Here is a 27,219-nt window from a genome sequence, read left to right on the forward strand (position 1 = left end):
GTTTTTAGAGGAACATCAGTTATATCTATAAATTTAATTGAAAAACTTTGCCAGGAAATACTGTTTAAATTGTAAAAAATTGGGTGATGTGTACATAGGTGTTTGATCATCGTTTTGTATTTCTTGTGTATGTTTGAAATATTTCACAATACAATAAAACTATTATATATTATTATAAGCGTTTGTGATGTATAGACTTAACAATACAGAAAGTATTATTTATGTTATAATATTTATTATATTAACAACAAATGTTGCAGAAGAAACTATTTGTTCAGCAGGCCAGGAGTTTTTAAAAAACCATCTTCCAGATCTTTTTACAAACCCCGACTATAATTCCAAATAGAGACAACATGGTTGGAGACACAGCACACACCCACAAAGCTTTTTCCGTAAAGATGAGAGTATACTGCAAGAAATAGATTGCCGAATCACAGAGCCCAGGTTACGCGACGTGTTTGAACTTGTTTGTTTAGGATGTCTTCCTTTGAGTTCACAGTGTGTGCACGGACAATGCTACGAGGCTTTGCAGCGTGTTCTGGTAATGAAGTACCTTCGATAGAATTCTCAGATTCCTTACATTCTGTGTCGGATGTATGGATGTTCAGGCAGGTACAGCTACCGGTAGACAACTTGCACTCTAGGAGAGAGAGGATTCCTAGGGAAAAGAGATTCCAGGGAGTGGGATGAAGGGACAATGGAGAGTCAGAAGCAGTTTCCTCCAATTTGGCTGAAGACTCTGACCCAAAGCCCAGTGGATCCCTTTTAACCACCCAAAGCCATCTGGGAGGTGAATGCTTTGGTGGAAGAAACTGGAAGTGTATGTACAATAGCTTAAATTCTGCTCAGCTTAAGAAAATTGATGATTCTTTTTGAAAGAGAACATGCTTCTTTTTGGGTTAGGAAGTGTAATTACAAATGAATTTTAAGACTTCTTAGGAAAGGAGAGACTTAGGTTTTGGTAGATGGCCATCTAGCATCAGATATTCTCTCTGCCCTCAAACTGCCTTGACACTACACTATGCTCCCAGGGTCACTGTTCCTCTCCACAGTGGCTGAGCATTCTGTCTCAGACACCCACCTTGGTCATGACTTTGATGGTTATCTCTACCCTAAAGTGGGGGAGGGTGTGAAAGGCAAAATAAAAAGTGGAGATGAGGAGCTACCCTCTGAGGCCAGGCACAGCAGACATCTCGCATAAGCCTGACCTCCCACTCTTCTTGGAAGAACTGTCATCAGAGAATGAATCCAGGTGAGCTGCAGCCTTTTAAAATGCAAGGTTTGGCACTTTTCCCTTTATTCCCCTATTCCATCTTTTTAGCCTCCCCTCTTGTCAGGGATGGATTGGTTCTTAACACCCTTCAAGGGCCCTGGAGACACTCACCACAGACAGACAAGAAGAAAACGTTTAAGTAAGCAGTATTCATGATCCAGGTGATCCTATAACTAGAGAAGTGCACGGATTGGCCATGCTTCAGTTTATTGTGATATAGCATGAGTGCCCAGAGCAGAAGGATACCTGATGTCCAGACAAAAGGAAAAAAAAAAAGTTCCTTCTGAGGAACTTTGGCTCCTTGATGCAAGTCTTCATTCCATATACACTTGACTTCCCAACCTCCACCCGGTCCAACTGCACCTTGCCCAAAGACTGCTCCTGCTCCTGCTTTTATGGTAGATCTAACTCAGAAGCTACAGATATATATATATACACACACACACACACACACACACACACATATATAAACATATATATAAATATATAAACATATATGAAAACATAAACATATAAATATATAAACATATATATGGTTTTTTATATATAAACATATATATATATATGTTTTCAGAGACTGCAGCCTGAACCCACCCATCAAAGTACACCTACAAGCCTGTGTTAGGGGAGCCAGGAAGTTACCTGAGAAGAAACTGAGGATGGCAGTGAAGAGTTGTAGAGATTTATTTTCAGGAATCAGATAGGTGAATTTCATACCCAGGATTAAGTTAAGGAGGAAGGAAAGGCCAAGGATCGACATCATCATAATCCTGACCACTTGCAGGTCATCTGTTGGAAAGCAAAAGCTGTTTTGAGAGTACAGATATTTCTTCTAGACTCATTTCTACCTGGGGTCCAGAAATCTCTAGGTGAAAATTGGAGTAGGGTGAAAGATTTGATTAAACAATAAGAAAGAAGTTGCAAAATAACAAAGAAGCAAGGGAACCTTAAGCTGAATAAGAGAACCAGAAACAATTGTTCTCTATCCTGGTGTCTCTCTATGTGTCTTTCTCTTCTATCATTTTCTTCAAACTCATTTCTTGTTAAATACCCCAATTCACCCTATCATCTAGTGGCAATACAGACAATTTAATGCCAGTTACCTTTCTTTCTTACCCACATGTCTAGTTGTGTGGATCACCCTGCTGCTACTGCTGAGACTTCTCAAATGCCCAGCAGTTAAGGCTGTGAACATATAAACTTTTCTCCAGAACACCTAAATGGTGAGATTTTGGAATCTGCCTTGACTGCATTGACTATGGAAGGAAGAACACTGCAACTTGAGAAGCTGCACCAGAAAATAATGGGTACATTAGTGAGATTAATGCAAGTTAAGGAAAGCAAAGTTAAGGACACACCCTTCCTTTCCACCCATCTCTTTCTAGAGTACAGTTCTGACCTTCTGGCCAAACAGCAGGGCAACATGTCATCCATGGACTGTGGTTTATCTTGATTCCTTCATCTTCTGAAATCAATTCAACCCATTCGTCTAAGGTGACTCCTATCACCGTTAAGACTACGACCCAGGAGGACAAAAGTATGTTCATACCCTGGATACTTCTATTTGAAACATGCACCATTGTGAGTGAAAATTTCTAGCTGGAACCACCACCACTATTTCGTAGATCTCTTCCTTGACTTGATTAGTTACAGGAAGGGTGATAGCTGAACTTTCAGTGGTTGCTGAGGCATTGGCAGCAGTAGAAGTTGAAGTAGTCTATAAAACAGAGAAGATCGATAACTCCCACCCTTCCCCACTTCTGTATCTATCAGGGACAGCCTGCTGTCAGGACTGCCAACTGCCATGGAATCATCTATTGGTTTGACCCTTGACCCTGGGGCCTAGTTGAGTGAAAGAACCAAGGGGCCCAGAAGTCCTGAGAGAGCTATCAGATATAGAGATCTGACATCACATGTAGAAAGAGCTGTCAGATACAGGAATCATTAGAGGCCCTGAATGAAGTTAGACGTGAATGACTAAAGAGGTCCAATTTAGGAGTTAGAATTACATGCTCCAAGATTAGTTACCATTTGGCAGGGGTCAGTGAAGAGGAAAAGGATTTCAAGATCATTGAAATAAACAGTTAGCTAGCTAGTATCACAACAGGGAATGACCATTCAAAATTTAAGATGTTTGAAGAAATGTGTGTTCCTATTGTGAGGTCCCAGCGACATTTAGTTAGGCAGTCATCCAGGAAATAAACCATCATCCTGAAACCAAACTACTGGCCTGATACACTGAGCTGTTATAGCCCAATATCATTTATAAGGCGTGGGCAATCATTTCTTGTCACGATTGCCTCTGTAACTTGGAATATAAAACATTTTTGGATTCCTTGAGTAGGCATCAGAGTCAAGAGCTAGAGGACTTCTGCTGCAATCCAAAAAAAAAAAAAAAAAAAAGCCTTTTACACAACTAAGATGAACTTCATTTCCAGAGGCCTCACTCTGCTTATTTTCTGACCTCAATGCAGGCGACTTTCCTTGGGTCAAAATAGACTTTTTTTTATTACCTCAAACATGTCAAGCTGTCTTTCTTCTAGATCTCTCTACACATCTTTGTATACTTTATTATTATTATTTAACTTTTTCATTTTTAAGCACAATACTCAACAATATACTTAATCTTATGAGGGAGGCTTTAGGGTTAAGAAAATGGTCTAAGGATCCTGGTTGTAAATTGTGGCTCTACCCCTCATTAGTTGTGTGGTCTTAGAGATAATAATGCTTCCTACTGCCTGGGGATTTTGTAAAGATTAAATACGTTTAGAGACATAAAGCACTTGAAAGAGTTCTTGGCACATAGTATATGATCTGTCAGCAATTACCATAGTATTAATTTGGGTTTTCTGGGAAAAGTTTCTGAGGCAGGAATTTGTATCCAGGGAGTTTTTTGTGAAGCACTTTCGGGAACCACACCTGTAATTGTTTAAGCGAAGCAGGTTTGAGCAGAAGTTGAACTGAGAGGTGGTTGCAAGAGAAGAAGCCCTGGCTGACTCCACCAGGTGCTCTGGCTCTGGGGTGGTCCTTCAGAGTCATCCTTTAAAAAGGCAAGAATGCCTAGCCTTTACACTGAGCATCTGGCTGCCCCTAGGGTGTTATTTCCCTTCTTTCTCAAGAGATATTCCTAAATCTCCTAGAAACTGCAAGCCACAGCAGCTAACACTTCTGGTAGCCGTGGGGATGAAATCCCACCCTTCACCAATCCCATATCAGGGTGAGTTTGTTGTTAGGGTTGCCAGCTGCCATGAGATTAACTATTGGTTTGACCCTTGACCCTGGGGCCTAGGGGAGTTGGGGTACCAAGAGGGTATATAGGCAACTCCAATTATGTTCTTTTGTGTTGATCATTTTATTTCTATGCTGTTGATTCTTAAGAGTAGAATGCCTGTGCTGAAAGGCTTTTGTCTCATTCTGGTTTTAACTGGTAGTGGCAGTAAAGAGTCAAAGATGTAGCCAAATTAGAGAAAGAGATAGGATGTGAAGGACGAGTAAGATACAGGTCAAAAAAGAAATCAAGTTTTTAGCTAGGGAGAACTAGTCAAATATACCATTCCAGGTGCCATTCTATCTGCTATTCCAGCTAGTCAAAGATGCCATATAGTAAGAACTAAAATATGGGAGGAAGTGCAAACAGGGTGAGGAAGAACTTGGTAAGCACTGGTCTGGTTAAGCTGAAGGAGTTTACAACAGGCAATAGGCAGAAAAAATTTAATTCTGGAACTGACAATAGATTAGAGGGTTATCAACCTTGGATGAGATTGGGTGCATTCAGGGGGTAATAGACAAGGGGTTATCAGACTTGGGATAACAATTGAAACCTAGATGTGCGTGTCACCGTGCAGAAGTGTCACACAGAATGTGACAAGGGATAGAAAAGGAAAGGCCATTGGATTTGGCAATTAGAACGTCATTGGTGATTTTGGCCATAACATTTTCAGTAGAATAATGAGAGAAGTGGTAGGACAGTATTTTTTTTTTTCTTTTAATAGGTGACAAGAGCAAATAAATAATGAAAAAGGGAAAAAGAAAAATAGAATTGTAGCTTAAGGGGAAATGTACAATTTTGAACATAAATTAGACAGTAGTATAATGAATTTCCATGTATCCTTCATCCAGTTTCAAAGTTCATCCTCTGAATTATTCTGAACCAAATCCTGACATAATTTTATGTTTAAATATTTGTTTGTGTCACTAGAAGATGAGGATTGATTTTTATTTTTTTGCTGTAGATTTACGTACTCTCTCTCTGTTTCTTCTTAAAATGGTTTATTAGAGGATTATCAGTTTTGTTGGTCTTTTCAAGGTTCATTTATTTAGGTATTTATCCATTTGAAAACATTATTTTCAAGATCATATTTCATTATTTTGAGCTATTATTTTAATTATTTTCCTTTTGTTTTTGCTTGTATCCCTTAAACTTCTTAAAATAGTTTTAAATTCTTTAATATGTGTAGACTTAAGACCGTATATTTTTCTCTAGGCACTGAGTTTGCTATATCTCCTACATTTCCTATAACTTTTTTACTATTTTGCTTCTTGTTAGACAGTTTTTAATTTTAGGTTTGATTTCACCAAGAATTCAGGGATTGTCTAGGAGAATCTCTTAATTACCAAGCAGCTATCGATTTTAGGTCACTGTTTAAATTTTTTTTTTCTTTGTTAAAAATAAATTATGATAAATATACACCTTGCCGGGCATGGTGGTTACCCCTGTAATCCCAGCACTTTGGGAGGCCAAGGCAGGCAGATCACCTGAGGTTGGGAATTTGAGACCAGCCTGGCCAACATGGTAAAGCACCACCTCTAATAAAAATACAAAAATTAGCTGGATGTGATGGCACACGCCTATAATACCAGCTACTCGGGAGGCTGAGGCAGGAGAATCACTTGAACCCACGAGGTGGAGGTTGTAGTGAGCCGGAGGTTGTAGTGAGCTGAAGGCTGTAGTGAGCCAAGATTGTGCCATTGCACTCCAGCCTAGGCAACAGAGCAAGACTCTGTCTCAAATAAATAAATAAATACATATACTGAAAAATTTACTTTTTGAATTTGTCAAGGTTTCCTTTGTGGTTGAGCACATGATTAATTTTCATATTCCATCAGCAAACAAAAAGGTAAAATTCTTATACCAATAATGAAATTTATGTATGATGGAAGGTTATATAAATCAGCTTGTTTATTGATTAGTTTAATTATTCTACACTTTAATCTGCTAGGATATGTCTTATTTTGAAATAGCTGTGTTGACGTCTGTCTTTATGGCTATATAGTTTGATTAGATCTTCTATTCCATTGCATTTTTGTATTGGTTATAATTTGTATATATAAAATCTCATGGTTTTGGTATGTTAATTTTATTCCCACTGAATTCCTACAAAATTCTTGTTATTCTCTTATTGAAAATTATTTTTTATATTCTCTTAGGTTTTCAAGTTATGATTTTATATGTTCTTAACAGAGATTTATTTTTACCTCCTTCTTTATAATTTTTATGCCTTTAATTGTTTCTGCTTGGTTCTTTGATTTGTCAGAGACTTGTATTACAAGGTCAAACAGTAGTGAAAACAGTAGGTTTCTTCGTCCTTGTCCTACCTTAATTGAAACGATGTTTCTCCATTATACAATATATGTTATATTTTTTAAGAAAGTAGACATTGATTCCTATCTCATCAACTAAAAAAAACAAATTAGGTGTTGAATTTTGTTAAATGATTTTTTGGTGTCTATGGAGAAAAATGTGTAATCTCAACTTAGATCTATTAAGATGATGAATTATATTAATGGATTTCCTGATATTCTGTAATTCTTCCATTCTTGTAATAAACCTCACTTGGTTATATATATTATTTTTAAATGTTCAATGAACTTTGTTTTTGGTACTTTTGCCCTGGTGGGTAGAGTGAGGTAAATTTTTAGGAGTGGACAATCAATATCAGATTTTAAATCAATGTTATGTTCATTCCAACACGGAAATACGGAAATGTTCTTTCATTTCCAATGCTCAGTAACAGTTTGCAGCATTGGACTTACTAGCTCTTAGAGTTGTGGTAGAATGCCTTTGCAAAATCCTCTGTGCCTATGCTTTTATGCATTGTAGCTCATTGGCAACTTTCCCCCATTTCTTTTATGGAAAATTATGTGTTTAAACTCTCTATATCTATAGGGGTCATTTTTTATCTAAAAATTTCAATTTTGTATCTTAGTTCTGTTAGTTTCTGTTTTACACCTACATAATTTAGCTTACCTATTTCTGTTCTGAGTTTTTTAAAAATAAACTGTTTGATAGACTTTGGCAATATGTTTTCTAAAATCATGTTCATTTAGGTATAATTTACAAATAATAAAGTCCACCCTTTAAAAGTGTACAGATAGATGAGATTTTGATAAGTGTGTGCATTTATGTAACCACTATAATATTTAATACATAGAACATGTCTGTCATCCCAAGACATTTCTTCATGCTCTTTGGTGGTCAGCCTCTTCTCCCACCCCTACCTTCTGGGAAACATTGACCTGATTTCTGTTTTTATAGGTTTGCCTTTTCTAGAATGTGATATAAATTGAAATCATGCAAAATATAGACATTTTGATCATCCACTTTGACTTAGCAAAATACGTACTTTCCAGATGCATTCACTTTGTTGGGTATATGGGTAGTACATTCCTTTTTATTACTGAATGGAATTTCATTGGATGATTATTACTACAATTTGTTTATTATTCTCCTACAAGTGGAAATTTTGGCTTTTCCAGTTTTTGGCTATCTTGAATCCAAGTGTTATAAATATTAGCATGTAGGTCTTTGTATGGGCATTTGTTTTCATTTTACCTGGGTAAATACCTAATAAGATTGTATAGTATGTGTATTTGTAGCTTTACAAGAAAGTGTTAAACTGTTTTCCAAAGTGGCTGTACCATTTGGTATTCTCTATAGCAATGTTTGAGATTTCCCCTTGCTTCGTATCCTCATCAGCACTCAATATTGTTAGCCTTTTCAATTTCAGCTATTCTCATAGATTTGAGATTTGATTTGTGGTATCTCATATTTTGGTTTTGATTTGTATTTTCCTTATGACTGATGTCATAAAGAATGTTTTTACGTGCAAATTCATCATTTTACATACATTTTCTGGTAAAGTATGTGTTAAAATATTTTGGTTAATTTTTGAAATATTTGCTATTTTATTGTCGTAACCTGGACCTTTTTTTTGTTCAAAGTGTTTTTATATCTGAAATTATTTGTTTAATGAAAAAAATTTATGTTGGTTGTGTGTTATAGTTTTTCTCTGCTTTATTGGCTATTGCTAACATGTATGCGTGTATGTGTATGCATGTATGTGTACGTTCTATCATTTGCTCAGAATTTTTTATTTTCATTTTCTGTTTTGAAAATTATGGTATCTTTTTATGGATGCTATATTTTGTCTTTTTATGGATGTTAAATTTATTTATTTATTTATTTATTTGCAACAATAGAGGCAACCCAATGAAGGAGGTGGAAGAGGAATTTGTGTGGCTCTTCAAATTCTCAGTTCAACAGGACAAGGGTCCTATTGAAACACGATTCAGACACTTTGTTTTTTTCTATCATATTCCAGACTCCATGTGACTCATTAAACTTCCTAGGTCCCTACCTTTTCTCTAGCAAAGCACCTTTTTGGAACTCTGGTCCTTTGAACTTTACCAGCAAATTCCTCTTGGTTTTCCAGTAGCCAGTACTCAGACCTGTCATATCTCAGACATCCTCTTAGTATTGCATACTCAGAAATGGCTTCTTACTTGCTGATGGGGAACCCTAGCTGCTGTCATCTGTGTTTTACAAAGACGATTGGTTATTGAAGGGGCAACGCTAGCAACAAGAGGCAAAGTGCTATACCATTGGTGTACTAAGTTACAGTAAGCTACAAAAAAGTAACAGAAACATTGTAGAATGTGATATAAATTGAAATCATGCAAAATATAGACATTTTGATAATCTACTTTGACTTGGCAAAATATGTACTTTTAGCAAAATACATACTTAGCAAAATACGTATTGCCAAACTTTATTCAGTGATATATAAATGTAACCAGTCAGTGACCCTACATCCACTGGAGTCTATGTAATACACTCTAGACCTAATGCTAGGCTTCCCAGGATTGGTGAAGAGAAAACTGAAGGCAAACATTTTTACAAAAAGAGTTTATAATCCACTTCATCCAGCAATCACAGTCTTGGATTCAGCGTTCTGCCTTATTTGATGTACTTCTTCCTATTGCCCATATTGAGTCCTTTCAATTTCTGCTCAGAGTGATCTAAGAACTCAAAACTGAATGATACAGTTTTCTCTTGCCAGGGCAGCAATAAATGTAGCTTTGCTTTAGACTTATTTGATGTCCTTTTTTTGTTTCCTTCTGACAAGATCTCAGCAGCGTTCAGCTCTCACAGCAGTAGGCTGATTAATAAGGAGATTCCTTCATGACCTCCAAAAGAATTATTCACACTTTTGTCCCTCTAGAGAGCTGTTAGTTGTGTTTCTGCCTTAGAGACAGCAGATGGCTGCATAAGGAGTGGATGTGTGATACACACATATTTGACAAAGAACTAGTATCCAGGATATATGGCGAATTGCTATAAATAAATATAAAAAAGGCTGCTCAAGAGAAAAATGGACAAAACACATGAACAAGACATGTCACAAAAAGAATATCCAAATGTTCAATATACAAATGCTCATCCTTATATATCATAAACAAATGGAAGATAGTGCAGAAATGCTGAGCAGGTTAGTGGGAAATGGACTCAAGATGAAGAATTATGAAAAAAGACTCATGCCTGTAATCCCAGCACTTTGGGAGGCTGAGGTGGGCAGATCACGAGGTCAAGAGATCGAGACCATCCTGGCCAACATGGTGAAACCCCATCTCTACTAAAAATACAAAAATTAGCTGGGTGTGGTGGCGTGTGCCTGTAGTCCCAGCTACTCTGGAGGCTGAGGCAGGAGAATCACTTGAATCCAGGAGGTGGAAGTTGCAGTCAGCCAAGATCACACCACTGAACTCCAGCCTGGTGACAGAGCGAGACTCTGTCTCAATAAAAAAAGAAAAGAAAAAAAAAAAAAGAAAGACTTGATTTATGTTTCATAGCAATTTTAAGAGCTTTGGAAATATAGTTTCCCATAAGATACATCTATAAACAGTTTTAGTGAATGTAAAATATTTCCATACCTATCTTATATTTGTTCTTTTCAGATAAAATTGAACTCATATAAAATTCTTTTTAAGAAATATGCTTAGTATCTCATTGTATCAGTGTAGAATTAATTCTTCACGATAGGTAAATGATCAGAGAAACATTGAAGAGAAACCTTTTTAAAAGTATGTGTGGATCAATGTAAAGAGTGTTAAAAAGTAGTTTTAAAAGGGCTTGCATTCTAGTTTCCATTCTGCCACTAACTAGCGATTTTTGTTAATGGAAAAGTAACTGTATTCTTTGAGCTTTAACTTAAAATGACATGGTTTTATTTGATCTTTCTGGCTCTCTCTAGCTGTAGCTTTGTATGCTATCATTATTTGAAGTCATATGGGACATTACATCTCTACTGAAAGGAGAATAATACAGTCTGTGTCTTAATTCAGGGTTTAGGGTTTGCATGGCTGAAATCAGGCCAAAGACTAGGCTAGTACCCTCTTTTCTGCTAATACAGGATGCCGTCTATGTTTTTTAATATTGGAGAAAGAAATCTAATCATTTATTCCACCATGCTTATTCAGGTCACATTTTGGAATAGAGACAGGACTTCAGTAAATATACTACTTACCACTGAATGTCCTCTTTCTTTTCTTCTGTTTCACACTGTGCATATATTCTGAAATTATTTTTCACAGGATTTTAAAATGTTTTGCTTATAGATGTATTTTTCCTATATCATGAACTCTTCAAAGGCATTTTTTCCCCATAGTTGTATCCTTAGTGCCTGAAACAGCACCTATCATGCATTAGACAAGATTCACCGAGCAGATAAATTTTCACTGCTCTAACACTCACTAGATATCCTACTATCCATCTTTCTCAGCCCCCTAAATGCAATAGATGGGTATACTTAGGAGTTAATTGAAGCAGTGTCTCAAACATCTGACCTATGGTGTTAGAAAAATGGGAATGAAGGCTTCACTGTTTACATCCTTCATCCTTACTCTGAGAAATAGGATCTAGTATTTAAATAGTCACTAGAGCAATTTATATTCCAATTTGATGTCTCCACTCCTCAGTTATTAATATAAGTGCTTCCTTTTAGCTATTTTGTCTTCTTTCCCATATCTCCACATATTTAGTATGATTTCCTACCTTTATTTTGTTTTCTTGAGGGTTGAGATACTCTGGGTTTTCTTTCCCAGGTTATCCTTCCAGATGAAATGTAGATGAGAACTCAAAGGTGGTAAAATCATCTGTAACCACAGCCTTGCATTACAATGAAGTTTGATTCCCTTCTACCTCTCTAAGTGAAGGAGCTGAAGACAGAGTTCCTAAGAAGGCAATTTTTTTTATTTATGATGAGTTAGCAACAGACAAAGATAAGAAAATATCTTTATTGAAAAAGGTGAGGAGAGGCCAAAATTGTGAGAAATTGAAAGGACTTAGAATTATTATTGAAAACAAAAGAAAAAAGGAAGAATAGATAACAGCAATATGCAAAAATATTTAGGAAAAAATCCATAAATTATACCATTCTACCACAGCAACTAATTTCCTTTGGCGTATTATTTTCCAGGTTCTGTTTATATGCACACATGTTCTACGTGGTTTCAATCAAAACATTCTTATTATATGTAACTAGTAGTGTGAACAGTTAGAAACAGACTTTCAAATTATAATTTTAATAAATGCACACACTGTCTATTGTATCAATTTACAAAAGTATGTGATAACAAAGCTGGGTGTAGATGTGTGCACCTGTAGTCCTAGTAACTTGGGAGAAGGAGGTGGGAGGGTGAGACAAGAAGATGACTTGAGCCCATGAGGTTGAAGCTTTAGTATGCTATAATCACACCTGTGAATAGCCAGTACACTTCAGTATGGGCAAGTGAGACCTAGTGAGACCTAGTTTCTAAAAAAGAAAAATTGTGTCAAAACATTCTCCAGTGGTGTGTAGGTGTTTTTCATAGATTGTACTGACACCCACCTTGAAAAATGGGATGGAGTTAGAGGAAGTAGGTGGTTCACATATCTGATCCCCTCACCACTCCCTCCTTCAGAAGCTACCCAGCAAGCACTATTAATAACAGCAAACATATATGAAACCCTTTATGTTTTGGAAAATACTTCTGTATCTATTTCTTACTTGATCCTTAAAAGAACGTGCAACATTCAAATAGAGGATCTGTTGGTAGTGTTATATATCTAGCTTATCAATATTGAAACCTTTGTGAAAACAGGCACAAAATCAGTGGAACAGAATAGAGAACTCAGAAATTAATCCACGTATGTACAGCTAACTGATTTTTAACAAAGGCACCAAAAACATACATTGGGAAAAGGACACTTTCTTCAATGAACAATGCTGAGAAAGCTGAATATTCATATGCAGAAGAATGAAATGAGATATATTCTTACCATATATACAAATAAACTCAAGATGGATTAAAGACTTCCACGTTAGACCTCAAACTACAAAACTACTAGAAGAAAACATAGGAAAAGTGCTTTAGGACATTGGTCTGGGCAAAGGTTTTATGGGTAAGATTTCAAAAGCACAGGAAACAAAAATAAAAATAGATAAATGGGGCTATATTAAACTGAAAAGCTTCTGCACAGCACTAGAAACAGTCAGCAGAGTGAAGCTATAACCTGTAAAGTGGGAAAAATATTTGCAAAGTATTCATCTGACAAGAGACTCAACAACAAAAAGTTAAATAACCTCATTAAAAAGTGGGCAATGGAACTGAATAGACATTTCTCAAAAGAAGATGTATTAATGGCCAATAAACATAAAAAATGCTCAAGATTTATGAGAATCATCCGGTTAATACAAATTAAAACCACAATGAAATATTGCCTCATCCCAGTTAGAATGGCTATTAAAACAAAGACAACAAATAACAAATGCTGGTGATGATGCAGAGAAAAGGGAACTCTTATACACGGTTGGTAGAAATGTGAATTAGTACAGCCATTGTGGATAACAGTATGGAGGTTCCTTGACAAACTACAAACAGAACTACCATGTGATCCAACAATCCCACTACTGGGTATATATCCAAAGGAAAAGAGATAAGTATGTCAGAGAGGGATCTAAACTTCAACGTTTATTGTAGCACTATTCACAATCAAGATACAGAATCAACCTATGTGTCCATCAACAGGTGGATAAATAAGAAAATGTGATATATGTGTGTATATACGTGTGTGTGCGTACACACATAGTACACATGCACGCACACACACACATGGAATACTATTCAGCCAGAAAAAGAATAAAATCCTGTCATCCACAATAACTTGGATGTGTCTGGAGAATGTTATGTTAGGCAAAGTAAGTCAGGCACAGAAAGATAAATAGCACATGTTTTTGCTCGCATGTTGGAACTAAAAAATTATTTTGAGCCCATGGAAGTAGAGTAGAATTATGGGTATTAGAGACTGGGAAGAGTAAGGGGAAGGGGAGGATGGAGGGAGGTTCGTCCATGGATACAAAATTATAGCTGGATAGAAGGCATGATTCTAGCGTTCTGCAGCATGGTAGGGTGAATACGGTTGCATGTAATTTAGTGTTATTCGCAGAAAGCTAGAAGAGAGAACTGTGAATGTTCACAACATAAAGAATGATAAATGTTTGAGGAAATAGATATACTAATTACTGTGATTTGAGCATTATACATTGTATAGACATATGGAAATATCACTCTGTACCCCATAAATTATTTCATGCCAATTAAAAATAAAAAGAAAAAAAAGTAAGAAAACTTTGGCTTAGAGAGGTGAGATAACTTGTGAAAAGACCACATGCTACTAGTTAATAGCAGAAATGGATCTTAATAAGTTTGGAAAATGAGAAGCCTGTGTGTGCATTCATTTTCTCTCTCCCTCTGACTCTCTCTGTGTATCTGCTCCATCCAGATATTTAGTTATTAGATGAGTAGGGTCCACAAGAGAAATGTATAACATGAATCATAAATCATGTCGGCCTTATGAGAGATAATTGGGAAAAGTCCAGGGATGATTTTTAAAAACTGGAATCCACTTGGGACTGTATATACATGTGCAAATGTTGTTCCACCTGTAGGGATCTTCAAAAGTAGAAACTATAACATTGTAGCATTAATAATTACAGGATTCACTTGAAAATAATTGAACATAGTCCCAACTGGGGCAATTAAAACTTTTTATAAACAACACAAGCTCTGGAGACCATGAAGGAAAGTGGAATGATTACTAATCTAAATAAGCCAATGTCACTTAGCAGCTGGATTAGGTAGCTACGATCCAAACAATAATTGCAAGATAGGAAAGTCTAATAATAAACTTTTGTCTATCAGGATTGGGATTTCATGAGCAAATCTTTTATTTGATTGTTTCCTGGGACTGTCACCTGGGTACTCATTTTCTTTTACAGTCATGCATGGCCTAAGGACATTTTGGTCAATGACGGAACACATCTATGACAGTGGTTCCATAAGATTATAATACTGTATTTTTACCATATCTTTTCTAAGTTCAGATATGTTTAGGCACATAAATACTTGCTGTTGTGTTATAATTGCCTGAAGTACTCAGTACAGTAACATGCTGTACGGGTTTGCAGTTCGGGAGCAATAGGGTATACCATATAGCCTGGGTGTGTAGTAGGTTTTACCATCTAGGTTTGTGTAAATAAATTCTATGATGTCCACACAGCCACAAAATTGCCTAAATACTCGTTTCTCAGAATGTATCACCATTATTAAGCAATGCATGGCTGTATTTTAAAGTGAAAGCATGTGTCTACCTGCCTCTACTCCACCAGAAATATTCTTTGGCTTGGAGTTGAGAGGCTGTATGCTGGCAGTCCTCACTATCTGAGGCCTTGTTAGTCTGATTCATGGCCAAGAAATGTGTTTCCAAGGCAGTACTATCTCCTGCTCTGTGTAGCTGAAACAGCTGTTCCTGACATCTTTCTGAAGGGAAAGGCACAAAAGGGACACTGTGATACCTGGAGGAACATATATAAGGATGTGAAGTTTCTCTTCCACTTGTTGGGCCTTAGTGAAGCTAATGCTTGTGTTAATGAGTGAACAATATCTGTGCAGTATGCTTATGGTATATGACCATATTACCACTCAGATAGTTTTTCATGGCACTTGGATTCCCTATTCTTTTCTTCATCAGGATACCTTCCCAAGGTGTAGGCATATGTCATTAGGACAGGATTCCTTGGTGTGCAGAAGTGGACGATGGCATTTTGCTGCACTACAGGATTTCTCGACTATGTAAATCTCTGAAATGCTTATTCAAATTGAAGATTCCTATTCCCAACCACATACTTGCAGAATCAGAGCTTTGGGGGCTGGGAGGAGGAGCTCCTTTTTTTTTTTTTTTTTTTTTTACCAGGTGCTCTGCATGACTGTTTTTAGCACACTAACATTTAAGAATCTTTTCCAGAGATAGCACAGATAGCCTGGCACCTAACGATGTTGGGACATGTTGCGGTACTTCATTTTTGGAGATGTTCCTTATATTTTTAGACCCTTCATACAGTGGTCAGGTTCTTTGAGGAAGGAATCCACAAGCTCGGGAATTCTAAATCTAGGGATCTTTTGGCTTCTGGGGCTTCTCTTCAAGAATCATTCATATATGTATGCAAACTTTTGAGTTTTATGTATTATTTTTGGAGATAAGAATGATAGAAAGATTTGGAGATATTTCGCTAGCAAGGTGTGCTAGCTTTGTTCTCGGATGGAGCCTTTGCCCCAAATCTGTGTTTCCTTTTCAAATTTCACAGTGTGTGCAAAGTCACCTAGAAGGACAATAAAACTCCTCTTTATCCATCTCCAAATATAAGTAGCCAACTTCCTGTTTGCTTTTCTCTTGGGGCAGCAAGGCATGGACTCTTGGGTGAAGGACTCCTAGATTTGCTTCTTGGGTCTGCCGTTTATTAGCTGTGCTGCCTTGAGCAAATAAAATGGTCACTCTGGGCTCTGGTAGTCTCACCAGTGAAGTGGAGCTAAATGTTTACCTCATTGAGTGGTTACTGCCACTCATGGGATCATGTTTATAAAATGCCTGGATCAGTACTCAAAAAATATCAGTTTCTTTTGCCATTTCTTCCCGTGTGTGTGTGTGTGTGTGTGTGTGTGTGTGTGTGTGTGTTGTGTGTGTTTTTGCATAAGTGGGCCTGTAGGCAGGTGAGCAGGTCAGACATACATAGACATGTCAGGTGATATAGTGAAGGCCATCTTTAAGGTTCCATTTTCATCAAAACCAGGATTTCTTGAAAAATTAGAAAGGAGAGAAAGCAGGAACTTGATTTGCTGAGTTTGACCTAGTAAAAGAAGCCATATTCACCCTTAGGAAGGTGAGAACAGTATGGCTTTCACTGAGATCTGACTGGGCCACGTTTCTTTGCGTTTTCATGGTGCTTGAGGGAAGTAGAAACAAATTTAATTTTCGTATACATCTCTGGAAAATATTGCTACGCCATTAGCATTTCTTGGATAAAACCTCTAGCAATGTACAGTGCAGGAGACCAAATGTAAGCAAGACGTCTTTGCTCCACCTACCCTTGGCTCCATTTGGACTAAGGCAGCAGTGACTGGAGGAGAGCGGCAAAGGCTAAGGTTGCCTGGTGGAGGCAGCTGCGCACTGCTGGGTAGGGTGGAGCGGAGTTTCTTCCCAGTGGGCAGGAGGTTGATTTCTAGGACTTACCATGGTGATAGTGAGAGTGGTAGGAGGAGGCTAATGGTCCTGTGGTTCTTCCCAAACCTAGACACCCTTACTGAGTACTCAGAAGGCCCTAGCTAAAGGGTGAAAAACTAAAAATAAACAAAAGCCCAGATAGCATAACAACAAGAACAACAAAACAACCTCTCTAGATTCCTGGCTTTATACTAGTCCACCTGACTTTATACTTTTCTCATTTCTGATCAAAAACTTCCTGTACACATTGGGAGGAATCTCTAACATAACTATAAAGAGACTGCTATAGCTAAGTTAATTTTGATGTACCCACATTAACAAAGAAGACTAACAGATAATCTGAACATTTCTCTTTGCCTTTAGATTATATTTCTTCCTTTGCTTTTTAGAAATTTTTTTGTAATCAGATACACTCCATGTAATATTTGTGTATCAAATCACTAATATTTTTGTTCCAAAATAAACTATTTGCATAGTGAGGCAGTAATACACACACACTCTCTCACACACACATGATCTTAACAGGGATTTACTTCACTAAACATTATTCATAATATGTGTAATTCACAGGCTGGTAATGGGCATCTTGACTACAGCTGAAGTTTTGTGTTTTAAGTATTTGACTCCAGTAGGCCTATATGTAATAAGCTTGCTAGGACAAGTGTAAGTAGAATTGATGATTATCTATAATATTTGATTTTAGAAATAAGCAAGAATGTTGTATGTTAAGTATCTGCTCTTCTAATCTCATAAGCTTCCTCATTCATGACTGATTTCCCCTGGTTAAGAATTGATCTCATTTTGTTACTTATCTAGTAAGTGAAAATGCTCTCCTGTAAGATAGCCTATTTTAATCAGCTTTTCAGATCGTGATCTAGACAGGAGAGAACAAAGTGTTCTGATTGAACTAGATGCTGGATAGGAATGAGGATGATGCTGAAAAAAATAAATTCTACTCTACGCCAGTCATTGTGATAGGCCCTAATGAATGAGAAATTGTCCCTTGTCTCATCGAGGGGGACAATTTCCAAAGAGCAGGGAAGACAGGCACAAATACATGTATGGTGGATCAGTGTTAAAGCAGAGGTCAGTACACTGGGAGAATAGTTAAGGGAATAGGAATAGTATCAAAGGCACTTTTCCCAAGAAAATAAATTGACATTAAAACATGTTTTAATAGCCATGCAATATGAATAGGGGAAGGACCACGTTTTATTTATCCTGGCTCTATCTCCAGAAATTTAGTGTCTTTGACATGGTAGACACTGTTGATTATGAGATAATCTGAAGTGGTGTTACAGTTTTTCCCAAAGCCGGATCTGAATATAGCTATTTGCTCCTGAAAATTTGGAGGGTTTAAGTGCATGTGTTATTTTAACAGAGCCACAAAAAGCTCATCCAGGGATCACCAGGCACATTCTTCCAGATGTCCTGGAAAACCATTAGAACTGACTGGAGGGCTGGACTCAGAGTCATTCCCCTGACTCTGCTTCCATCATTAGCAGATACTAGAAACACTGAATCCACTGCTTTCATCCAAGAAACACTACACTTTTCCCCAATGTTCTTCACATATTCCTTATGTTTTCTAATTCTCAGTTCCTTTGCTTATACCTTTATTTACATCTTGGATATTCTTTCATATCCTCTCAGCTTAAATGGATCCTCCCCACCTTTGAAGGCATATTTTACAATCTACCTTTCCATGAAGATTGTCCTTATTGCTGTAAATAGTAGTGATCCGTTCCATCTCTGACCTCAAAGTCTACCTACTGCTTATTATACCAAGCACTGTCTATGATGCCTCATTTGTTCAACATTTTAAAATGCAAGCCATGTGTTAGACCATGTATCTTTCCCCACTGAATGGCAAGGGGCATTCGCGTGACTCATCCATGTTAGACTCCCAAAATGATAGGCCAGCTCATGGATAGTTCTTACAAATACATAGGCTGCTGTACCTCAGGAGACAAGAAACCCTTGGGACTACTGGTCTTTATATTTCTTGACACAAAATACCTGAACTGAGAATAAAAGTCATAGCTTCTTGTTAGCTGTTGTTGCTCAGACTCCTAAAGAAGAAGATATAATCAATCCATCTCTACTCCTGAAGTGATGAGTTTAGGAGAAAGAAGAGATACTAACCCACAGTCTTCAGAAGGAAAAAGGTGAGTTTCAGAATTATGTGTTCATATTCTAAGGATATTAAAATGTGTTCTAAAATCAATTCCCGATTGTCCCCATGGGTTCTAGAGCTTCTGCATGTTTGAGGCCACTGAGTCACAGAAGTACAAGGAAGAGGCCATGGGCATCCATCTTAGACTCATTCATGCATTGTCCACTCACCTTATCTAAGTATCTTGTGTCTAACATAGGAACTAATCTGTGAAATCACCTGCTTTAAAAATATATTTACAATTATATTTATATGGACCTTATAATATATAAAGTACATTCACAGTTATTGTCTCATTTAATTTGCATAACAATCCTTTGAAGTATTTATTATTTTTTACAGACTAAAATATGAAGTTCAGAGAGACTTTATGAGTTAAAAGTTGCACTGTCTTAGAAATGAAAATGATACTACATCTTATAACTCGGGATTCAGTGGTCTTTCTGTTACCTCTGTACTAATGGTTTCTTTCTGTAAAAGGGGACAATTCAGATTTGAAAGATTTAGGGAAAAAATCACATTCTAGACTTTTGTTGTCCAGTAATATAGCCACTAGCCATAGGTGGCTACTGAGCATTTGAAATCTGGCCAGGTATAAAATACACTATGAATTTCAAAGATTTGTATAATAAAAGAACATAAAATATCTCATTATTTTTAAAATATAAATTACATGTTGAAATGATAACATTTTGCATGTACAGCTGGCCTGTGTGTCTGTGGGTTCCACATCTGTGGATTCAACCAACTGCAGATGGAAGATTTTTTTTTTAATGGGTGGTTATATCTATACCGAATATGTACAGACATTTTTCTTGCAATTTTTCCCCAAAAATATACTAAAAGAAATATTAACATAGCGTTTACATTGTATTAGGTATTCTAAGTAATCTAGAGATGATTTAAACTATACAAAAGGATGTTCTTAGATTATATAAAAATATTACACCATTTCAAATCAGGGTCTTGAGCATGCAGGGATTTTGGTATCTGAGGGGGTCCTGAAACCAATCTCCCTTGGATATCAAGGTATGACTGAACTGAGTTAAATAAAACATACTACTAAAATGTATTTTTTCTTTTTATTTTGACTTTTTACAAAATGAACTTCTAGGATATTTTAAATTGCCCATGTGTCTGCATTATATGTCTATTGGGCAATGCTGATCTAGCATTTACCTTTGTGAAATACTTTCAACAGTTATAGTTTTAATAATACTGTGAGATGCATTGAAATGTTTAAAAACACTTTTCTTATGCTTTTAAATTGCTAAAAACTACCTGGGTCCTGAATGAGGTCTGAATCAATGTAGTAGATTATTTTGGTCAGAAATACAACCTCATAAATTTGTATCCCTAGGCTAGTCGAGTTTACTGTTTATCGGTTGGTTAAATAAAGCAGATGCCAGTTATCATTGCTTATTTTGTGTGGACTAAGATGGAATGTGTATAATATTTTTTTCTACAAACACAAAAACAATACAATTTGTTGCAATAAGCTATTTGACATGCACATTACACTGCCATGGAATCTCTGAGTTTTCAAATAGGTGGCAAAATACTGAAATGTAAAATTGTACAGTTTCTATTCTTCATCTCAGAAAACTTTCTTTGAGAAGATATCTTCGAAGATGGGCTTTACATAATCAGCTAATGCTTTCTGGCACAAAATGAATCAGAGAGAAAAGTTTAGAGAACGAAACAAGAAAGAAGAAGGATGACTTCAGCTCTAAGAGAAAATAACCGAAAATAGTGCCTCTCAAATGTTAATGCGCTCACAAATCATGTGAGAATCCCACTAAAATGTAGATCCTTACTCAGCAGGTGTGAGGTAGGGCCTGAGACTGTGCATTTCTCAAAAGATCTCTGAGTGATGCTGCCACTACTGGTTCATAGACCACACTGCGTAGCAAGAACCTAAAGCACAGAAATGTTTTAGAAAGTGAGAACATAGGAAAAAGAAACCTAACAGGCTTGAGAAGATGGAAGAAGAGTGCAGAACACTAGAATAAAACAAGGAACATGAGCAGAATAAGACATTTTACTTGGAGAGGGAGCCCAGCAGGAATTACGGGGCACGCAGGAGAATTACATATGAGTTAAGAGTGGTCAGTGTGTTTGTAACACTCAGGACAGATTTAAAAACATGCTTAAAAAAACCCATGATATTAAAGACAAAAAACTGAGCATATAGGTTTTTTGAACATTACTTTGATAAGCCTCTGTGACTAGACTACACTCATGGATGATAACTGGGAAGGAGTAATGGGAAAGGAAGACTCCAGGGTATTTCTGTAACAGGCAAAGGGCAATTCGACACTCACTTTTGCACATGACCCTCCATCTCCATCATTTAGGATGAGAAAGAGCAGATACAAAAGGCACAGTTTCGGTAGAATGGGGAAGCTTGCTCAGAGAATAGCTGTTCCGTGACCAGGCAGCTCATTTGTTTTAAACTGTGAGAAGGATTTGGGAAATAAGGAGTCACCTACATCCTGGGAATTCAAGCTGCCTAAGGAAGTGGGCTTGTCCTATTATAGCAGTAATATATTGGAAACAAGAAGACATGAACAGCCTATTACATAGCCAGGTAGCTGGGCAGAATGACAAAATGCAACCCTAGACATCTGAGCCAGATTCGATGTAATCTTGGGGCAAATATGAGAGTCTGGAGAGGGCTCTGTGAGAAGCCCAACACTAAATAAAGGGTCAGCTTTTTCAGAGAAAAGGCCATGATTGACCCCAGAATAGATGATTCCATGATGTGTGCTATGTGGGAGCCTCCAAATGGCAACACAAACATCTGGGTTGTTTGCATTGCCAGTAGTGGCAGCACTAGTGTGTTATATTGGACTCCATGGCCTCGGCGAGAGACATAGCCTTAGCCCAGAGGAAGGCCAGAGATCCAGAAGGTAGAAATAGGTTTGGGAAGTCTGCCATTCTACCATCATCCAGCTTTTTACTCAACTATAAGAACAAACTTCCCACCTGGAAATCAATGTATGATTAGATTAAAAATAGAACAAACACACAAATGAAAATATAGTTTTCTAAAATACATTCTGAGCCATGCTCGTGCTATAAAATGTTTTTAAAAAGCGTGCAGTTGACCTATCATCAAGTAAGTTTGATAAATATTGTATTGATATAGTCCTTCAGGAGGACTGAGACATCCTCCAGTTACAAAACCAGTTTAACTATTTAATTCAGGATGTCTGAAATCATATGATCCTTGGATACTTATTTAACATCTCCCTGAATGATTCTTTTGCTGAACACCCTTGGAAACCTTGATGTAGAAAATTATAATTCACCTTAATAGTAGATACCTTCTTTATAGGAAATCCTGGAGGAAGAGTCAGCCGTTGGCAAATGTGTCATTAGCAAAAGTGTTCTCATAGTCCTCAGCCTCTTGTTTATGCATCTACTTAACTAATTTGCTTTAAGAAGCTGTGGAGTCCTAATTAGGGAAAGGGAGTCAGGCTGGTGGGAGCAGGCAAAAGCAAAAGAGAGAAAGCAGAGGAGCTACAAGTCTGCTTTTCTTCATGGCCCAGGACACACAGCTCTCCTGCACAAATAACTCAGTCTTCTTGCACCCAACTATCACCAGACACCTGCAAATCAGCTCCCTGCAACCTTGGTGTTATCAGTACTGCACAAAGCCCTCCTCAACAAACAGCATAAACACCACCCTATAAAATTTTCAGCAAGCCTTTGTTTCTTTGCAGTCAGCTTCTGCTGACTAGCTCATCGTCTCCCTGGCAACGTATTTTCCTACTTTCTCTAATAAGTCTGTCTTCCTTTACCCACAACTGTCTTGCTAAATTATTTTACCCCTGCGCCAGCGGCTGACGTTTCTCCACAACAGAAATGCCCTGGTTTTAAGCATTAGTCTTGTCTCTAACTCTAGAGTTAAAGGTTCTGTCCTTTGCTAAGAGAATTTGTTCCACTGGAGGGTATGGAAAAGTGTGCTTGTGGTTCCTAAAATCTATGGGTAGGTAGATGTTTACTGACTCTATTTCATCTGAGTGCTCACTTTTTGGTCTTCATAACACAAAGTCAGTGTTTTCATAGATAGAAATATCTGTGCTGTGAGGTATATTAGAGGCAAGCTGGGTTCTACCTGTCTAATTAGACTTTTTCTCTCTCATCTCCACAGATTTCTCAGAGAAGAATGGGTATAAAAAACCATTCCATAGTGACTGAGTTTCTGCTTTCAGGATTAACTGAACAGCCAGAGCTTCAGCTGCCCCTCTTTGGCCTCTTCTTAGGAATTTATACAATTACTGTGGTGGGAAACCTCGGCATGATCTCAATAATTAGGCTGAATCATCAACTTCATATCCCCATGTACTATTTCCTGAGTAGTTTGTCCTTTTTAGATGTCTGCTATTCTTCTGTCATTACCCCTAAAATGCTATCAGGGTTTTTATGCAGAGACAGATCCATCTCTTATTCTGGATGCATGACTCAGCTGTTTTTTTTCTGTGTTTGTGTTATTTCTGAATGCTACATGCTGGCAGCCATGGCCTATGATCACTATGTGGCCATCTGCAATCCACTGCTCTACAAGGTCATCATGTCCCCTAGTGTCTGTTCTCTGCTGGTGGCTGCTGTCTTCTCAGTAGGTTTCACTGATGCTGTGATCCATGGAGGTTGTATACTCAGGTTGTCCTTCTGTGGATCAAACATCATTAAACATTATTTCTGTGACATTGTCCCTCTTATTAAACTCTCCTGCTCTAGCACTTATATTGATGAGCTTTTGATTTTTGTCATTGGTGGATTTAACATGGTGGCCACAAGCCTAGCAATCATCATTTCATATGCTTTTATCCTCACCGGCATCCTGCTCATCCACTCTAAAAAGGGCAGGTGCAAAGCCTTTAGTACCTGTAGCTCCCACCTGACAGCTGTTCTTATATTTTATGGGTCTCTGATGTCCATGTATCTCAAACCTGCTTTTAGCAGCTCACTCACCCAGGAGAAAGTATCCTCAGTATTTTATACCACTGTGATTCCCATGTTGAATCCTCTGATATATAGTCTGAGGAACAAGGAAGTGAAAAATGCCCTGACGAAACTTTTAAGAAGAAAAATACCTTTATCTCCATGACAAATATGCTCTTTATTAAGATCTATTTATGTATTCATAATCATGATTAGATGTATACGTTTATACCTTGACTCTTTAAAAGTAATTTGAGGGCCAGGCGCAGTGACTTACGTCTGTAATTCCGGCACTTTGGGAGGCTGAGGTGGGTGGATCATGAGGTCTGGTGTTCAAGACCAGCCTGGCCAAGATGGTGAAACTCCATCACTACTAAAAATACAAAAAAATTAGCTGGGCATGGTGGCAGGCACCTGTAATCCCACCTACTTGGGAGACTGAGGCAGGAGAATCGCTTAAACTCAGGAGGTGGAGGTCGCAGTGAGCCAAGATTGCACCATTGCACTCTAGCCTGGGTGACAAGAGCGAAACTCTGTCTCAACAAGAAGAAAAAATGTAATTTGAAATCAGATGAAATTACTTATATTTAGATTAGTAAATATATGCACAGATAATTACATTAATAAAATGTAAAACAACATATATGAAAGTGAAAAGTAAAAAATATTTTCAATTTAAAGTTAATACCATTGCTGTAATTGAACAACAATTTTTACCTTTAGTTTCCTGAATCCAAGCCCAAAAAGAAATCATCATCATGCTGTACTGCATAGTCGTATCAGAAGAAAACCACACCTAATTTTAAAAAAAATTGAGCAATGTGATGGAAATTATGACAGCAATTTTATAATAACTGTGGGAGAATTTTTCTTGATTGTTTCTTGTGAAGGGCTTATTGAAAGCCAATATTGTCTTAAAGTGTAATTCAATGAAGAAGATTCAACAAAGGACTAAGCTAATATGGTCTCAGTATTCGGCAAATGTTGATCCAAAAATAAGACTTACAATGTCTAGATGAAGAGATAATGTTATAATCTTATTAAAATTTCTTGTTTTTTTCAGCATGACCAGTATATGTGCAGTATTTTATAACTTTGTTTGTTTCTTTTGAGTTGGTATTTTCTTTGTAAGCTGTAACTAGGTGTCTCTAATTTCCTCCACATGTTTTGAGATAAACACAATAAAAAAGTTTATGATTTTTAAGAATGAACTCATACAATCAACCAAGATAGTACGCTGTATGGGGAATGTGATGTATTAGTTAATTCATTTGTTCAGCATATGCTTATCATGGACATCATGTGCCAGGCACTGTCCTGAGTGTTGGAATATTATGGTGAACATGATAGACAAGGTATCTCTTTACTTTTAGGGGATGAAAAAGATGATAGACAATACAGAAGTAATTCAATGAGCAAACATGATAATTATAGACATAGATGAGGCTTTCGAAAAAAATGAGTTATGTAATTTTCGGTGGGTCAAATTCTACTCTCAATAGAGTTCTTTGAAGAAAGGACATTTGAGATGAAACCTAAATGAAGAAAAGGGTATAGTTCTGCAGAAACCAGAAAGGCAGTGGCAAGTACAAAGTCCAAGGCTGGAACAAACTTGGCAATATTCAAGAAACGGAGAAGGCAGTATCGCAGACGGTCAGTGAGAGAGGGAAAAAAGGAAGCAAGGGAGGCTGGATGAGTAGGCAAATTCTAGATCGCTTAGGGAGTTTTAATTCTATCCTAAGTACAATGAGAAGCAATCGGAATGTTTCAAAAGTAGAGCGATGTAATCTGTTTTACATTTGAAAAATAATTTCTGGTTATTGATTAGAAAATAGATAGATGTATATGTGTGTGTATGTTTGTGGGAAGGGTGAGATCGGGAAAGACAGTGCTACTGGCCAGAGTGGAAGCAGAGAGGACACTTTTGATGCTGTTAAACTTATTTTGGTAAGAAACAATGTGATTTTAGTTCTAGGAATAACAGTAGAAATAAAAAAAATAGATTCAAGACACTTTTTTGATGGTGAATAAATAAGATTTGCGTTGAATTGAAAGTGTGATGCTTGAGGATGATATATTTTAATAAAGTTAAAATAAAAATTTCAAGATAAGGAAAATGTAAACAATAAAAGCGAGTCAAGACCAGTCAAAATAAAAACACAGATGCACCATAAAATCTGAAATAGTTGCAATGTTTGATCTTCATATCTGTCTGAGATTCCAAGTAGCCAAAATTAACATAAATATAATAGTAGAGTTAGTTACACAATTTTCAATGTATGTTAAACAATGCTTATTATAAAGAAGCAAGCATTTCAGTTATTCATAGTAAGCAAAGTTTTCTTATAAAGTAACAATCACTTCTAACTCATTTTCTCTTCCCCAAAGAGACAAAAACGATTTACATGGAAATTTATATAGGAGTTACTGAAAGATACTACTACACAGATCTTTTGAAAGAAAGAGAAAAGCTGTGTTTTTACATAAAGTGCTTAGTTTTTCTGTGTGTTATATCTCCATTATGGAAAGCCTCTCATGTTACTGACTAGTTAACAAGGACCTGAGGTCGTCTTCTACTTAGAAGATTTTCCTCACTCCTGTTTAGAAAGTCAATTAAGAAAATTCGCAGAGAGTAGGTAAGAAATAGATTGATTGAGGGATGATACATAGGTGGGGTTCCTGCATTTACTCCCTGCATTTACTCTTTTTTGCATATCCACGGCAGATAAAACTTTTGCATTGTGGTACTCCAAAAAAGTCAGATGTGGTCTCCTTTTTTTTTTAACTCAGTGCACAAGACTACCACTGTCATTTGACTAGTAATGACAAATATAAAGAAATCTGATTTCCCTGGGGCTTTTACTAATTTTATATGCAGCTTATTCATATTTTAGTACATTTTCCAAGGCTGAGACTACGTAATAATTTAGGAACAACATCCTAGCT

General features: G+C 37.0%; 3 protein-coding genes across 4 annotated transcripts in view; 2 read left to right on the forward strand and 1 right to left on the reverse strand.

Annotated features, from left to right (window-relative positions):
- LOC105476316 (olfactory receptor family 4 subfamily D member 5) overlaps positions 1–27,219 on the forward strand; it is a 126,181-nt gene that overhangs the window by 68,657 nt on the left and 30,305 nt on the right.
- LOC105476311 (transmembrane protein 225) lies at positions 214–3,097 on the reverse strand. 2 transcript variants are annotated; one of them, XM_071075759.1, is made up of 4 exons: positions 2,823–3,097; positions 1,916–2,062; positions 1,385–1,519; positions 214–658 (listed from the first exon to the last, which is right to left on the reverse strand). In XM_071075759.1, the coding sequence occupies exons 1-4, from the start codon at positions 2,851–2,853 to the stop codon at positions 432–434; spliced, it is 540 nt and encodes a 179-aa protein (XP_070931860.1). In that variant the 5' UTR covers positions 2,854–3,097; the 3' UTR covers positions 214–431. The 2 variants fall into 2 exon arrangements, with proteins under 2 accessions (XP_070931860.1, XP_011730402.1); XM_011732100.3 differs by having other exon boundaries at positions 2,673–3,097.
- LOC105476312 (olfactory receptor family 8 subfamily D member 4) lies at positions 1,746–27,035 on the forward strand. The gene has a single exon (XM_011732102.3). It carries the CDS (start codon positions 23,498–23,500, stop codon positions 24,437–24,439), a length of 942 nt encoding a protein of 313 aa, XP_011730404.2. The 5' UTR covers positions 1,746–23,497; the 3' UTR covers positions 24,440–27,035.

Source organism: Macaca nemestrina, chromosome 12, assembly GCF_043159975.1.
Source record: "Macaca nemestrina isolate mMacNem1 chromosome 12, mMacNem.hap1, whole genome shotgun sequence".
Classification (NCBI taxonomy): Eukaryota; Metazoa; Chordata; class Mammalia; order Primates; family Cercopithecidae; genus Macaca; species Macaca nemestrina.